Below are 17343 nucleotides of genomic sequence, written 5' to 3' on the forward strand. Positions count from 1 at the left end.
CTCTAGTTTATTATTCCAAAAACTAACTTTTATGTTGAACTTGTTTAAGACCTTTTTTTATTTTTATGAATCTAGATCTAGCTATTTCAATTCGGCTCCAATGCTCTACATCAGGGTCCCTCTTTTCATTTACCAAGTATCCCCAATAATTGAATCAGTATACTCTTTCAATATCTTCGGGTTCAATATGTAGGTCGATATTTTTAATGTTTTTTTTACTAATCTCGATTAAGGTACTAGTACAATTTAGAAGCCCAAAAAAAAATTATTTTCAAAAATTTTTTTCTCAAAACCTTTATTAAAAATGAACATAATATAACTTTTTACATATTAATATCTAACTCTTAAAGAGTACAAAAAACATATATTTTTTCCTTTATGCACGTACAATAATATGATAGAGGGCGCAAAATTCGAGGCCTCGAAAAATGATGGCGGACAGTTAATCTTAGGATTGGGATATCTAAAACAAAAAAATCGTACTGCATTTGAAAAAGGAAGGTTTCTTACGTGACAGTTTACCACAATTTGACCAAAAAATAAAAAATAAGTATTTTTTAATCATGAAAAACTGAAGAAAAACGAGCGATTTTTTCACAAAAAATTTTCAAATTTCCGTAAAATCTTTTTTTTTGCGGAATTTTTCACTAACGGTGGTAAATTGTCACGTAAGAAACCTTCCTTTTTCAAATGCCTTACGATTTTTTTGTTTCAGAGGTCCCAATCCTGAGATTAACTGTCCGCCATTGGAACTACTTTTTTTCGAGGCCTCGACTTTGGCGCCCTCTACAATATTAGTGTACTTGCATAAATGAAAAAAGATATATTTTTTGTACTCTCTAAGAGTTAGATATTAATATGTAAAAAGTTTTATGTTCATTTTTAATAAAGGTTCTGAGAAAAATTTTTTTGAAAAAATGCTTATTTTTGGTCTTCTAAAGTGTACTAGTGCTTTAATTTAGTTTTTTCTTTAGTTCAATCTTTTGGGTCAAATCTTTAGACGTTAATTTGACTGCCTTTTCTTCAATGCAAATTAATGAAAATTTGCAGACGTATGAATTCGTGGGAACAATACACAAATAGTCAATAAATTCTTTTTTATGTTTATCAATTGTTAAATAAAAAAAAACGGTTTTTAGGGAAAATGCTTAAATTCTAATGTTTTTTACAATGTAGAAACGTAAAACTTTTACAGATTGTAGCTAATTATATGAACTCTACATAATTTCACTTTTTACATTAATTGTTTAGGCCCAAAACAATTAACTTGGGCCCGTAAGTGTTTGCGGATGGACAAGCTTACGTTGCATTGAGCCGAGTGCGATCATTAGACGGCTTGCGCATCAAAGAACTGCATTGCGAAAAATTAACAGGGTCTACATGGTGTAATAGAAAAACATTTGAAGAGATGGAAAGACTGCGAAAACTGTAATAGGTATAAATAATGATTTTAATTTAAGAAATGTATGAAGAAATTACAGAAAATGTACAATGTATGTATCAAATGTTGAAATAAATCCAAAAAATGTGTCTATCTTATTCATCATTTTTTTTTAAACATGACGATATATTTTAATGTTTGAAAAGTGTAAGACTAAAAAGTAAAAAATAAAAAATATGAATAAAAAATTTGAAGAAACGCTTTTCTTTAGTTACGAGTGACTAAAATTAAAAATATTATAAAAAAATCAATTAAAACGAAAAAAATAAAAAAAATTTAAACTCGAAGGATTATTCGAAAATAATTATTTATGAAACAGTTCGTCAAGTAGGCTTTTTGCGAACGCACGCGATGTTTAGAGCACGAGCAACAGCGGAGCGAGTGCTACACATCGCGTAAGTTCGCAAAAATTACTTCACGCACAGTTTCATACAATATTTTATCTACGATAAACAAATAAAAAAACTGTAACACTTCGTCACTCGAATTCATTTCTATTCTACAATTTTTAGAACTTTGACATTTAAAAATTCTAACTTTTTTCAAACCACAAAACTGTCAAAACTTTTGTTGTAATTTATTGCTCATTATGTCATCACCATGACAACGTGAAAGTTAAGGATATTTGATTATATGAAAGTGTGCCAAAAAACAGTGCGGAAAAGTAAATCCCATTTAAAACACATTGTTACTTCACGCACACTTTAAACACTTCACCACGCACTGCTATATATAATAAGTTTTCACAAAATAAAAACTTATACATAATATGACATAGAGTACATAAAAACTGTTAAGAAAGATTTAAATATAGAAAAATCTCACATATTTGTTAAAAAATTGAAAAAATCTAACACATTCGTTAAAGAAAAGCGTGGGGCGCATCTTCATCGCATAAACGGTTTGAGGATAGATACCTACTTTTACAGTTTTCGCCCCGCGCTTTTCTTTAACGAATGTGTTAGAGTTTTTTAATTTTTTAACGAATGTGTGAGATTTTTGTATATTTAATCTGTCTAACAATTTTTAACGAATAATGCTTTGAGTTTAAATTATTTTTTTGCGTTTTAGTTGATTTTTTATACAATTTTTAATTTTAGTCACTTGTAACTAAAGAAAAGCGTCTCTTAAAAATTTTTTGTTCAAATTTTTTTAATTTATGTATATTCATCTTAGGTCAAAAATGGTTATAGTATTAATTCAACGGAGCAACATCTGTTCATATTTGATATTATTGGCCAATATAATAGTATTATCTGCATATCGAAGATTATTTATTGATACGTCATTAATTTCTAGAAAAAACTGAGGAAATGAATAATAAAGGAAAAATTAAGTAATAAGAAAGTAGGATTTTTTTGAAAGAAGAATAAATCAAGCATTAACATTGGATGCAGAAGCAGTAATAAGTTCAATTACTAGAGGATGGAGTGACGATTGGTATGTTCAAGAAAGTGCAAAAATAATTGACATAATGAAACCCGGAGGCTGGAGTACCACAAGGAGCAGTCCTGTCACCCCTTCTGTACACAATATACACCGCAGACGTACCTAGAACACCAGGTACCCTTATGACCCTTTACGCCGACGACACAGCGATAGCGGCCAAACACAGAAACGTAGATATAGCAGTGACCAACCTGCAAACAGCGTTAGAAGACATCGAGGAATGGAGTACAAAGTGGAAGGTAGCCATCAGCTCCGAAAAGATGCAAGCGGTACTATACAAGAAAAGAAGACAACAGCCAGAAGAACAACTGACGGTGCAGAACAACCCCATCGAGTGGAAAGATGAAGCCAAATACCTGGGAGTCATCATGGACAAAGGATTAACCTTCCAAAAATATGTAGAAGCCACAGCTTAGAAGGCCAACATGGCCAGAGCAACATTAAGAGGACTCACAGGTAGAAAAAGTAAATTAAGACTAAAAACGAGGGTAAGATTAATAAACAGCATAATATTACCGGTACTAACATACGCATCTCTCGCATAGGGAAAAGTGTGCAAAACACACAAAAAAAATATTTAAGCGGCTCACAAAAGCAGCCTAAGAGAAGCAGCCAAAGTCCCGACGTACGTCGCAGAAAGATTCCTGTTCAGAGAGCTACAACAGGTGAGAGTCACCGAAATGATGACAGACAAGGCAAGGGTCAAATTCGCGGAGCTGGAGCACCACCCAAGTCTCATACTGCGAGAGATGCTAGGGTATGACGCTTTCCACCGATCGGTCGGGTTAAATCAAATTGCTTGCTTGCTTGCATCTCATTCATTCCCTCTAAGTGGCCGTTTAGCGTATACGTCATAATCCGTTCTCCTGCACGCCTTTATGACAACGTCTGAAGATATTACGTTCAAAACAGTACTGTATACTAATAGTTTCGTCCTTTTTGTGACTATGTTTGATGTTAAAAGTATCGTTAATCCACGGTATATGTTAGGTAAACATGGGTACATAAAAGCGCCAAATGTTCTAAAACAACAACTGAAGAATATGGAAGATGCCGTACAACAGCAAACACGGCGCTACGAAAAAATAGCTTTTGAGCAAAAAAATATTAAATAGTTGGAAGAACTAAGAGAAACAAACCAAGTACATATATTTCAAAAATGATTTATATCAAATGTCACTTATAAATGTTTAAATTGAGGAAATTCATGTAAAAATGAATAGAACACCTTAAAAATCATGATAATTCTCATATAAAACGAAGTCCCGCCAGAAGAATCCCATCTCAAGTTTTTAGCAATCCTTTGTTGAATTTTATTAGAGATTTTCGAAGGTCCGATAAACAAAATATAACGTTAACTGAATTAGTGAGAAGAGGAGCCCAAATTTGAAGACAGATTAGCGAAACAGACTATTTAAAAAATTTTTAAACTTTAAGATAAATTAATGTTTTTTATAATCAACATTTAACCCTCACGCACAAGTTGTAGTCCATGAGACTAATAACTTCAGTGAGAACTTGGGTTTATTATTATGTACTAATTGCTACAAATAAACTCTATTAACTCTATAAACTCTATTCTCTAAACTCTAAAATCTAAACTCTATTAAACTCTCTTTCAGATTTAGCCATACGGCTCACACTCCCTCTTAGGGGAAAATTGACTCATCCCAGATACGTACGGTACCAAAAGGATTGAGCTCTGGTGGGACTCTTTCCGTGTTATCGAGCCCTAGGTGACCCGGAATGCAGGTAAATCCCCCAAAAATTTTCGTACACTTCTGGCCGTCGCGAGTAGTACAGCTTTCTGCATGGTCTTATAAAGATGTTCATTCAGACCCAGCTTTTTTATGCTTTCGAGGAGGATCTTCGTAATGACTCCAGTAGTAGACATAATAATGGGTATCGTCTGGGTACTTTGCAATCTCCATTGACTTCGTATTTGAATTTCCAGATCTCTTTACTTGGCGATCATCTCAGTAAATTTACTACGTAGATTATTGTTGTTAGATATCGCCACATCAATTAGTGTTGTTTGTCTTGTTAATTTATTAACTAGTACGAGGTCTGGTCTATTATGTGCCACTGTTTGATCTGTGAGCACAGTGCGGTCCCAGTATAGCTTGTAGTTGCCATCCTCAAGCATACTCTCAGTGATGTATTGATAATACGTGAAATGGTCCGTTTGAAGAAGTCCCAGCTTGATAGCTATCTCTTGATGAAGGATTTTTCCCACTGCGTCATGCCCTTCCTTGTATTCAGTTGCAGCAAATGCTTGGCAGCCCCCTGTAAGATGTTGGATGGTTTCTTGGGCTTGAGATCCATATCGGCATCTGTCGTTTTGAACCTAAGGGTCTTTGATGATATATTTCAGGTAATTTCTGGTTGGTATAACCTGATCCTTAATGGCCAGTAATGAACCCTCTGTTTCAGGGAACATCTTTCCTGATGTCAACCAATAGTTCGACGCTGCATTGTCGACATAGTCTTGGATGACCTCATTGGGATGTCGCACGTGCAGAGGTTTTACCCATCCAGGTGCGCAATTTTTCGTCCTTAGTGAGGTGGTTTATGCGCATTTCTGGTTCCCTCAGTTTTATCGGTGTTGTGTCATCTACTGCGCAGATAGCGCGATGTAGAGTAAGTAGTAGATGTTTCAGCTTGCATCTGAAAATAAGTTCTTAAATTAGCGATTTGTTTATCTAATTGCTCACCTATATCCATAAGTCCTCTTCCTCCTAAATACCGCGGTAATGTTGTTCGTTCTACTGCACTTTTAGGGTGGTGTTTTTGTGCTTTTGTGAGGTGTGTTAGTACTTTTCGCTGAAGATTTTCTATATCTGTTTTTGTCCACTAACTATACCAAATGAAAGCTAAGCGCGGAACAAGCGTAGGTGTTTAGTGCCTTAAAAAAATTTTTACTGTTAAGCTGTGAACGAAGCAGCTGTTTTACCATTCGTATAAACTAAGTAGTTATCTCAGTTTTCATTTGCTTATGGTCAATCTTCCGCGCCTGCTTTACTCCAAGATATTTGTACATATCGTTTTCGCCCATGGCAACGATGTTCTGGCCATTTTGCATATCGAATCCACCGGGCTGTACCTTTCCTCTGACTATATTCAAAACACGGCACTTGTCTAGGCCGAACTGCATACTAATATCATTAGAGAATGTTTCTACAGTTTTTAGCATCTGTTGTAGGTCTTCTCGAGTGGGAGCCATTAATTTCAAATCATCCATATACAACAGATGATTGAGCTTCGCTACCACAGTATTATTGTTTTTAATGCTAAAACCTGAGTCAGTAGAGTTTTTAATAGCTGGGAAAGGGGGTTTAAAGCTAAACCGAACCACAGTGGACTCAACGAGTCTCCTTGAAACAGGCCCCGGTCGATTGCGATATTTTCCGTTTCGATATTGTTTTCACCAGGTATTTGGAAGTAAATTTTAGTCTTCCAATCTGTCATTATATGCCTTAAAAAGGTCACTATATTATCATCGACTTTGTATATTCTCAATATATCTATAAGCCATTCATGCCGTACTGAATCAAAGGCCTTTTTGTAGTCAATAAAGGCAGTAAAAAGGTTACTTTTTTAGTGAATGCCTGGTTAGAAATGACTGAGTCGCTGACAAGTTGTTCTTTGCAACCCATGGAACCGTTAGCGCATCCTTTCTGTTAAGGCTCTATGATATTGTTTAGAGCACAGTGTTGGTAGATACGCCGGGTTACACAGGATGTGACTAATTTATAGAAAGTTGGAAGACAAGTAATTGGGCGGTACTTGGCTGGATCTTTGGTGTTATTTTGATCCTTTGGTATTAAATAAGTGGTTCCCTGAGTTAGAAATGATGGTATTTCCTGCGGATTAGAAATAACATGGTTAATTAATGTTGATAAGCACTCATGAATACACCAAAACTTTTTGAGCCAGAAGTTCTAAACTCCGTCTGGTCCAGGAGATTTCCAGTTATGAAGCTCTTTGATGAAATTTGAGACCTCTTCAGTCGTGAAAGGTTCGTAGTTAGCAGTAACGTAGTGGTGACAGTTGTGCGTCGTATCTTCTATCCAGCCAGCATTGTTGTTAAAAGCAGCTGGTGTGGAAAGTTGATTTCCCCAAAAGTCATGAATTTCTTCTTGGCTTGGGTAAGACTTGTCGGCACTTTTTACGGTGGTTAAACTCTATTATTATTATTATTATTATCCAGATTTAGCCATACGGCTCACACTCCCTCTAAGGGGAAAATTGACTCATCCCAGATACCTACGTTGTCAAAAGGATTGAGCTCTAGTGGGACCCTTTCCGTGTTATCGAGCCCTAGGTGACTTGAAATGCAGGTGTATCTCCCAAAAATTTTCGTACACTTCTGGCCGTCGCGAGTAGTACAGCTTTCTGCATGGTCTTATAAAGATATTCATTCAGACCCAGCATTTTTATGCTTTCAAGGAGGGTCTTCGGAGTGACTCCAGTAGTAGACATGATAATCGGTATCGTCTGGGTACTTTGTATTTTCCATTGCCTTCGTATTTGAATTTCCAGATCTCTGTACTTGGCGATCTTTTCAGTAAATTTACTACGTAGATTATTGTTGTTAGGTATCGTCACATCAATTAGTGTTGTTTGTTTTGTTAATTTATTAACTAGTACGAGATCTGGTCTGTTATGTGCCACTGTTTGGTCTGTGAGCACAGTGCGGTCCCAGTATAGCGTGTAGTTGACATCCTCAAGCATACTCTCAGGGACGTATTGATAATACGGGAGATGGTCCGTTTGGAGAAGCCACAGCTTGATAGCTATCTCCTGATGAAGGATTTTTCCCCCTGCGTCATGCCGTTCCTTGTATTCAGTTGCAGCAATTGTAGGAAAATGTAGGTTTAAATATAAACATCTCAAAAACAAAAATAATGACAAATTTGGTACCCAACCAGAACATCAGTATTGGTGGGAAGGAAATAGAACTCGTAGATAGATATAAATACCTGGGACATGAAATTACGATTGGCAGGGATAACCAGACTCATGAGCTGAAGAGAAGAATCAGTCTTGGGTGGGCAGCATTTGGAAAACTGAGAGAAACTTTTAAAAGTGAGTTACCCACATGTCTAAAGAGAAAGGTATTCGATCAGTGCGTCCTCCCAGTCTTGACGTACGGATCAGAAACACTTACCTTAACTAAAGCCTCGGCCACCAAACTAAGAGTCACGCAGAGAAGAATGGAGGGGTCAATGTTAGGAATAACTCTGCGAGACAAAATCAGAAACGAAGAAATCAGGAGAAGAACAAAGGTTGTCGTGTTCATATTAACAATGATATATCGAACCCATCCCCAAAGTCAACATTGGACCAAGAAACAAATTCGACATAACATCGCCAACACCAACACGGCGAGCATGAGACTTTATGTGGGTCCTTATATCCTACTCCTCTGCATTCTCCAGGCATACGGTACACTATCAGTAAAAAGGAATGAATTTCGGTATAAATGCTTTATTTTCTCATTTCTTTTTTTTATAATTTAGGATCTACATCATTGTGAAGTTATTATGAAGTTAATTTATATAAAAAAACTGTCTCTGCTGACAGGCAAATATAAGATTCTAAAGAAGACTTAACTCGTGGTGTGAAGGCTTCTTCCGGTGCTGTCCTAGGTTATCCACACCTCATGATCTTCTTCGGGAGGCGTCAGGTTTTGATGTACTGGTCTAATGTACTGGTGGATCGGTTGTTGCCTCCGGAGTTGCCTAAATGTTCGTCGAACCCATGGGTCTTGAGGAGCTGCTATTTACCATTTACTTGTACTTTCTGGGGGGGCATTATATATCCTCTGGGCCAAAACAGATGGTGTAAAAACTAGGGCCACGCCCTTCTCCTGGGTGCCTAGAAGAGAAAACAAGATGTAGACAACCCGCAGCATAAATTTATCAAGGGCCCTCACCACCCAAGTCAACAAAACCCCAATATTCCCCACCAGCAGCACAGAAAATCTTGGAAGTGACTTTTAAACCAAAGAGTAGACCCCAAATGTTTTAATGTGAACACCCCAATTAAAAAATACAATACAATAAATGAACAAAAATAAATTAATTTAATCTCACATATTTCTATAAAATTAACGTAATAAATTAAACTTGAAAATAATTGATATTTAACACCACTGATGATGCTAATGAATTAGCATTCACGGAAAATAAGTAAATAGATACCCCAAAATTATTTTCTTATTGGATAAATCAAATTTACAATACAAATACGTAAAAATATAAATATAGGGTAACGGGTACAGTTGTTGGCCGGTCACTAGTGATTGGCCACTTTCACAAAAATCCGAAATATTAAGATTTTTAGAAAGTATAAAGAAATAAATGTATTTGCATTGCAATTCGGCAACATTGCTATATATTTGGTCTAGCCATTATCTCTCTCAGTTAATATTGTCTAGTTGTGACAGCGTGTGTTGTTCGAAGCTTAACAGGTGCATCCAGTTTTAAGAGTTTTTTAAAGAATTTGTTAAGGAAGGCCATTCATGAGGTGAGTTATCTTGGCTAATAATATTGTGTATCTGCTTATATTAATGTTTTGTGATGATTTAGTGGGGTACATCTTACGTTATTGGTGGTTTTAATAGTAAGGTTATAATTTTTTGGCGGTAAATTTTAGTGGCCAAGCACTGTATCTTAAATATGTCCGCATTATAATAATTGGCCTACCGGCCAATTACTGTACCTACTTTAAATTAAAATATTTATTATAATTTGGGCTCTTTTAGCTTAGTTTGGCCCAACACAACATATTTCAAGCATTTTTTCTTATTTTTTATGGCAATAACTAGTGGTTGGCCGACTGCCAATCACTAAACCACATGGTGGCCAATAACTGTAATGTGTAATAAGAATATATTTTTTGTCCAGATTCGTTTTTATAAAACTACAATTATTTTAGTTGTTATAAAATTAATGCCAATGCGGGCAATCTGAATCAAATTTGAAACGTCCGTATTGTAGATAACATTATTAGATACTATGAAATGATTTTTATTTTTAGAATAAAAAATGCCAAATATCCGGAAAGATAAAACGTATCACAAAAAATATACAGGACAAGATCTTCAGTCTGCTTTTCAGGCCATAGAAAATGGCATGAGCCAACGGAATGCCGCTGAACAATTTAATGTGCCAAGAGCAACACTGCAGTTTAGAGCAAGCGAAAAATTTAATGAAAAACTAACCTTGGTCCCAATCCTATTCTTTCTTTGAAGGAAGAGAATCGTTTAAAGAATTGGATAGTAACATGCCAAGACAAAGGTTTTCCAGTAAGAGTGGAAAATATACAAGACTTGGTTAAAGATTTTGTTGATGCAAATACATGTGTTAATCCTTTTACTGACAATCGGCCCGGAAGAGGTTGGTATAGATCCTTTTTAAAGAGACATCCAGATTTAAGCGAGCGAACTCCAGAAGCGGTAACAGCAGGAAGTTCAGTTGTGTCTGAAAAAGATATAAGAAAATGGTTCACCGGTGTTCAAGAATATTTACACCGTAAACGTTACATTGATATTATTCAAGACCCTTCACGTGTTTTTAATGGGGATGAAACCTGCTTCCTCTTGTGTCCCAAAAATAAACGAGTGTTGGCTGTAAAGGGAAGCAAAAATGTATATCAAATAGAACATCACTCCAAAGTTAATTTGACGGTTATGTTTAGGTTTGCAGCATCTGAAGAAATAACAGCACCGATGATTATTTACCCATACAAACGACTTCCTAGCAATGTTATAAATTCAGTTCCTCGAGAATGGGGCATAGGCTGTAGCGATACGGGATGGATGAAGAATGAAAACTTCTATGAATACATAGGAAACGTCTTATTTAAGTACCTAGTTGCAAAAAACACTAAATTTCCAGTCATTTTGTTCGTTGATGGACATAAAGCTCACTTAATCATTCAAACCAGTGAATTATGCTCAAAGTTACAAATTATTTTAGTGGCATTATATCCCAATGCGACCAGAATTATACAGCCTGCAGATGTTGCTGCATTTAAACCATTAAAGGCAAATTGGAACCGGGCAGTATTAAAGTTTAGACGAGAAAACCCAAACAAAAAGATACTATTGTCACAGAAGATACAATGACTTTAGATATTCAATCGACATCCGATAATCTGCCTTTAGTAAATCAAGAAAACTCATTATATAAAGAAATTGACACCTCAATTGACAAATTCTTTTTTGGCCAAAAACCCCAGAAAGAAAGGGTAAAAATCAAACAGAACGGTTGCCTTTCGTGCTCACTTCTTCAGATCGTCAAAATGCAGAGAGGCGTAAAATTGAAGAGAAAGACGAACAGGAAAAAATAAAATTAGAACGAAAACAAAAGCGAATTGACGCAAAAGCAAACAATAAAGGTAAACAAAATAAAGGAGCCAAGAAGAAAGTAATAAAAAAAATTGCCACAAGAGCCAATTCCGAGAGCAAAAAATGTCAAAATGTTGTGAAGAATAAAGAAAATGTTACACTAAATATAGGTGATATTGTAAATACAAATACTTTTAAATCAGACACACTTCTTGATCATACAATTAAAAGCACTACTTTGAGAAGTGGAGTTAGAGTACATATACCAGAAGTGATTAACGCCAAAGAAAACCACGAACTGCCACGGAACCAATTTCCTGATTCTGTAGAGGAAAACGCTATTCTGCCCTCAATTGATAACGTATCTTTTGATGTCTCCAACAATAAGAATTCATCAAATTTGAGGAATACTTCCCAAAGCAAATGTACAAATTTGGAAACCAGCAAAGAAAAACGTGCTGGTGAGTCGGCTAAAAGAAAGTTGTTTTTCGAAACAGAGGGATATCCAGAACATGAAAAAATACAAATTCTCTCAGATATATTGGTGAAACAATCAGACAACACCAACATATCTGTAAATAATAATCTTTTGTATACAGGATTGTGCTATTCTTGTTCCTAAAATATTTCTAAATCAAAAGTTGGAATAAAATGTTTAGTTTGTGTCAGAGGCTCCCATATTGGTAGTTGTGTTAAAAAACAACAAGAAATTGAAAATCTAAATAGTTTTATGTGCCCTAACTGCACAAACAAAAAATGAAAATTAGGAATTTTATGAGTGGCCAATAACTGTAATTCTATATGCCAATAACTATGTTTGCATGGCCAATAACTGTGTAATTTTGTATGTTTTTAAATTTGTGTTAATTTTTTATGTACATTATTATTTTTACTAAAATAACCTGAGTTTTTATAAAATTTGAAGTTTCATTGTTATAAAAAAACCCTTACAAAATATTTCACATTAAAATATACCAATTTACAATTTTAATTCAATTTTAAATCCCTTAAGTGGCCAATCACTGTACCCGTTACCCTATCCTGCAAATTCGAGTTAGTCAATTAACAAAAAAAATATTATCGGAAAAGTAAATGATAAAACCCAAAAACAACTTACCAATTAGGTCTGTAGCGCTCGCTGCTACCTACTTGGCGAAGAATATAAAAATGAGCCAGAAAGGCACCAGCATGGTATTTATAAAGGTAAAAGAAATTAATTGAAGGTCAGGATTAGCTGATAACGAAAAAGACATTCTCATTGAAATTGACAAAGTTGAACGTTTTAAAATTACAAAAAATTAATGGCTTGATAAATAATTTTGCTTCGAAATAAAATATTTAGAAAGAACGAAAACTGGAAATAATTAAACTGTTTAAAATGAAAATGGCAATAATATTTTCTCAATAAATATTATTCGAGATGATGGAAATAACTTTTCTAATTTAAATCAGGCATCACTAATTTCATTATCGAATTGAAAATGGATATACAGGGTGCACGAAAAGAATATAAATGGACCGACTAATAAATATTTGCTACAAATGAAAATCAACAGCTACCTGAGAGGACCTCTAAATGCAGAGTGGGTCTTATTAAAATAAATTCTACAAAGTAGCGGGTTTGCACGCTACAAGGTGACTGGCGTCATCGAGAGGATAGCCAGGTTGAAGTGGAGATGGGCAGGACACGTAGCCAGAATGACAGATGGGCGATGGACAAAGAGGTTATTGGAATGGAGGCCAAGAGAAGACAAGAGAAGCGTCGGTCGACTGCCTACAAGATGGACTGACGACTTAAGAAAGGTAAATAAAAACTGGATGAGGGGAGGAGGCCTATGTTCAGCAGTGGACTTTTGAGGCTGGATGATGAAATGCCTGGCAGCCCCCTGTAATATGTTGGATGGTTTCTTGGGCTTGACATCCATATCGGCATCTGTCGTTTTGAACCTGAGGGTCTTTGATGATATATTTAAGTTTATTATATAATTCAATCTTAAACTTCGAAATCGCACCTAAATGAGTTAAATTGATCAAACTAACAATGCAAAACGTAAGCTAGTGCGCTAGAATTCAAGGAGAGGACTATACACGTTCTTTAATATTAATAACTGTCTAAGGCCCGGTCTTTTCACCTCCGAATAACTAGTTATCGGGAAGTTTATCTTACAGATTTACATGTAATCTGCCAGATAAACTTCCCGATAACTAGTTATTCGGAGGTAAAAAGACCAGGCGTAAGATAGATAAATATTAGATTGAACGAAACTATTTTTAATAGAACAAATTCTCGCATTCACTGATGATATCGTTATAGTAGGTAGAAGTTTGATATAGGTAGTGAAGTTTTTTTTGCACAGCTCACGAACGCAGCAAGTGAGCTACAACTTGTAAACGAAGAAAAACCAAATATATTGGTAGCTAAAAACCCCCAAAATGATCAAGAGATAATGAACGGCAGCAACTGTACCTTTGAGTAAGTTAAAGAATTCACATGTCTTAGATCTTAGATCACTAAAACAAATGAAAGCCAACAAAACACCCGGTAGAGATAGAGTTTTAACAGAAATGCTGAAATGCGGAGGAAAAGTATTTAAAAGCATACAGCATATATTGCTAAACAAGATAAAGAAATAAAAGAAAATCCCGCAAGATTGGGAAGAATCAATTACGATCCTACTTCACAAGAAGGGCGATAAAACTGATCTGAGAAATTATCGACCAATAACACTTCTTAACACAACCAACAAACTGTTGACAAAAATAATCACAAACAGACTAACATCAACATTGGATGGATATCAGACAAAAGAGCAAGCAGGCTTCAGAAAGGGCTACTTACGATGAGACTGTTAATATAGAAATCAAACGAATATAATATACCCCTTTTTGTGGCCTTCATTGACTTTGAGACGGCAGCGGCGCTTGATAGCGTTGGGCACTGGGCGATAAAATCTCATTGCACAAAAGCAGGATTGACCAAAAATATATTGATTTGATAAGCAACATATACGGGGAAGCTAAAGCTATAATAAAATTACAACACAATACAGAATCAATACTAATTAAGAGAGGAATCAGACAGGGCGATACCATCTCGCCAAAACTGTTCAATCAAGAACTGGAAGCCGTGTTTAAAACGTTGAAATGGGAAAAAACAGGAATTAACATCATCGGACCATTCCTTAACCACCTTCACTACGCAGATGACATTGTCCTGATAGCTGAAGACAAAAATGAGCTCCAAAAAATATGTTGAAAAACCTAGATACAGATGCGAGTAATATAGGGTTAAAAATGAAGTTTCAGACAACAAAAACTATGACTATTACTAATGAAAACTATTCATAATGAAGAAATCTAACAAGTGCAGGAGTATATAATATCTGGGTCAACTATTTAGGCCTAGCAAGGAGAACCAAACATGTGAGTTGATCAGGAGTATCAGATTGGCGTGAATAGAGTTTGGAAAGCTCAGCTACATTCTCGAAAATAAGAGAAACCCGCAGTACCTGAAAACAAAAGTCTACAACCAATGTGTACTGTCTGTATTGGATCGATGATATCAAAAAACACGCTGGTTCCAAATTGATGAGTATAACCCAGGACAGAGAATCCTGGAGAGAAAAAGGGAAGGCCTACGTTCAAGAATATGCGAAATATGCTATAGATAGATAGATCGTTGGTAAATACCACAAACCCGACAAACGAAGAAGTAAAAAGACGCATAGCAGTAGCAGACAAAACTATCCAGGGCCTTCAAAAACATCTAAGAAATAAAACCTAAAATGTGAAGTAACGCTTAACATCTACAACACAGTAAGATTTTGATATATAGGTTTTGATGTAACATTAAGTAATGGATGGATTCTGATATTATGATTTTCCTCCATTCTTCTGGTATTTTTCTCCATTCTCGACTACAATTGCTCGAAATACAAATTGCTCGAATAAAATTAAATAAAATAAAAAAGAGAAGTATATATCTAAAATATTTATTCACAAGAATGAAAAATATTAATATGTAGGTACTTACATAAGAAAGACACTCTTAATATGACAAATTATATGAAATTCCACGTATATAATCACAGATCTAAATTTGTGGTTCATGATTGTTAATTAAACGCAATATCCTATCAGCAGTGTCTCTATATCTCCTATGACCCACTTGAGGTGGTTCGCCACTTATGTATTGTTAAATTTTTAGTTCATTTAAACTTTGTTCACGTTTTAGGGCGGAAATAAATTTCCAAATGCTTGAATGGTCGGCACTTATTTGCACTTGAAATCCGCGATGCCAACCTTCGATAAAATTATTTGTTTTAGGAAGTCCATCCCGTACTCCATCGTTCATGAACAATTCCACATGGCATGGGGAAAAAGTGGTTGACGTCGTTGATGTCCTCTGCGTTGTGGCCGGCCAATCCAAGTATCTTCGAAACAATCCAGAACAGCCTGAAACTCTGGTGGGAAAATGTTCTGGTCGCAGAGATGATCAAAAGCGTTAACCACATCATTTGTAGGAACAAATGCCAAGGCTGGAAGCATTTTTAAAGTTAAAGCTGTCTGTTGATTCTGCTCATATTCCCTTTGTAAACCGTTGGACTGGATATGGCGAAAGATGCATTGACAAAAATGAAAAAGCATCCCCTATGTACAGTATCTGGTAACTCTTGTTGTACAGCATTTATCATCGCCAATTCAAAATCAGTCATGATAGTAATTGGTGTTGCAGCAGCAGGCAAAAATTTTTTATTTCTTGTAATAATGTAATATAAGTCTGTTCTGTCTTATTCGGCAATAGAGCGAATACCAGAGGAATGACCACACTGTCCTTTAGTCCATGAAATTTATAAAGTTGTTCAAAGAGCGTTGGAACTATTTTGAAAGTGCCGTCGGGATACCAATGTTATGTTGTGACTGTGGCAATAGAGTAATGTTGCGCCGAGTGGAAAAAATCAGGATTCTATTAGGTATAGGTCCTGAGTCAAACAAGAGAAAAGTTTCTCCAGCCTCACTCGTTTTAAATTCATTTGGTAAAATGAGATCCTCTCTTCTGCTTGGATTGGCTGGTGCAACTTCTTTTTTTCTCTTACTTTCCTAATGGTTCGCTTCATATTTCCAACGCAAGGTAATTTGGCTGCAACAGCTGCTCCTATGTTTGTAGAAGCTTGGGACAGAATGTATTGCGGAGAATCCCTAGTGTTTTCTGCATCTTCTCTTATTCTCTGTATAACTTTTGTTGCTTCTAATCTTGCAGCGTCGGCACTGTGGTTATGGTCGTTGTTAGATGAAGACACTTGTCCATCCACGGTTATTACACGAGCGCGGCACTTATATTTTCGACTGAGATCGCACTTCCGATGTACTTTTGTGTCGACACTTCGACCTTCGATGAAGAGGAAATTGTTATAACAAAATTTTCGTTTACCTTTCTCACTTAACACGTACTCCATGTCTCTTAACAAAGTATATTTAAAAATAAAAACAACTTATCACCACTGACACAAAAAATACAATGAATAAAATCAAAACGAGAAAGCAAATATATACCCAATAAGGAAACATTGATAACTAACATCTTAATGGGCAGGTAAAGATTAAGATTAAAGATAAAGGGCTTATTATCATAATGGTACATAAAATACAATGAATACAATCAAAATGAAAAATCCAATACATACCCAATAAAGAAACATTGGTAATGGGTAAGCATGTTATGGGTATTTAATAATTTTAATCTTTCCCTAATACCTGGAAATTATTATAATACCAAATTATCATAATGAGAGAAAATCAAAACCGTTATTTTTCTTATTATTTTACAAGTTCAAAGATAGTTTAGATTTGTAATAAATACTTTTTCAGCATAAATTAATATACTATTATACAGGGTGTTCCGAAAAGATTGGTCATAAATTGTACCACAGATTCTGGGGTCAAAAATAGGTTCATTGAACCTCACTTACCTATATACAATAGTGCACACAAAAAGAGTTACAGCCCTTTGAAGTTACAAAATGAAAATCGATTTTTTTTCATATATCGAAAACTCCTAGAAATTTTTTATTGATAATGGACATGAGGAATTTTTATC

The 17343-nt window shown here is 35.3% G+C and overlaps 1 protein-coding gene across 1 annotated transcript; it reads right to left on the reverse strand.

Moving 5' to 3' along the window:
* Positions 1–16204: 16204 nt before the first annotated feature.
* On the reverse strand, positions 16205–16702 carry LOC126886225 (uncharacterized). Its single transcript, XM_050653088.1, has one exon. The coding sequence runs from the start codon at positions 16700–16702 to the stop codon at positions 16205–16207; it is 498 nt and encodes a 165-aa protein (XP_050509045.1).
* Between the last annotated feature and the right edge of the window lie 641 nt (positions 16703–17343).

The sequence above is a fragment of the Diabrotica virgifera genome, chromosome 6 (assembly GCF_917563875.1).
Source record: "Diabrotica virgifera virgifera chromosome 6, PGI_DIABVI_V3a".
Lineage (NCBI taxonomy): Eukaryota > Metazoa > Arthropoda > Insecta > Coleoptera > Chrysomelidae > Diabrotica > Diabrotica virgifera.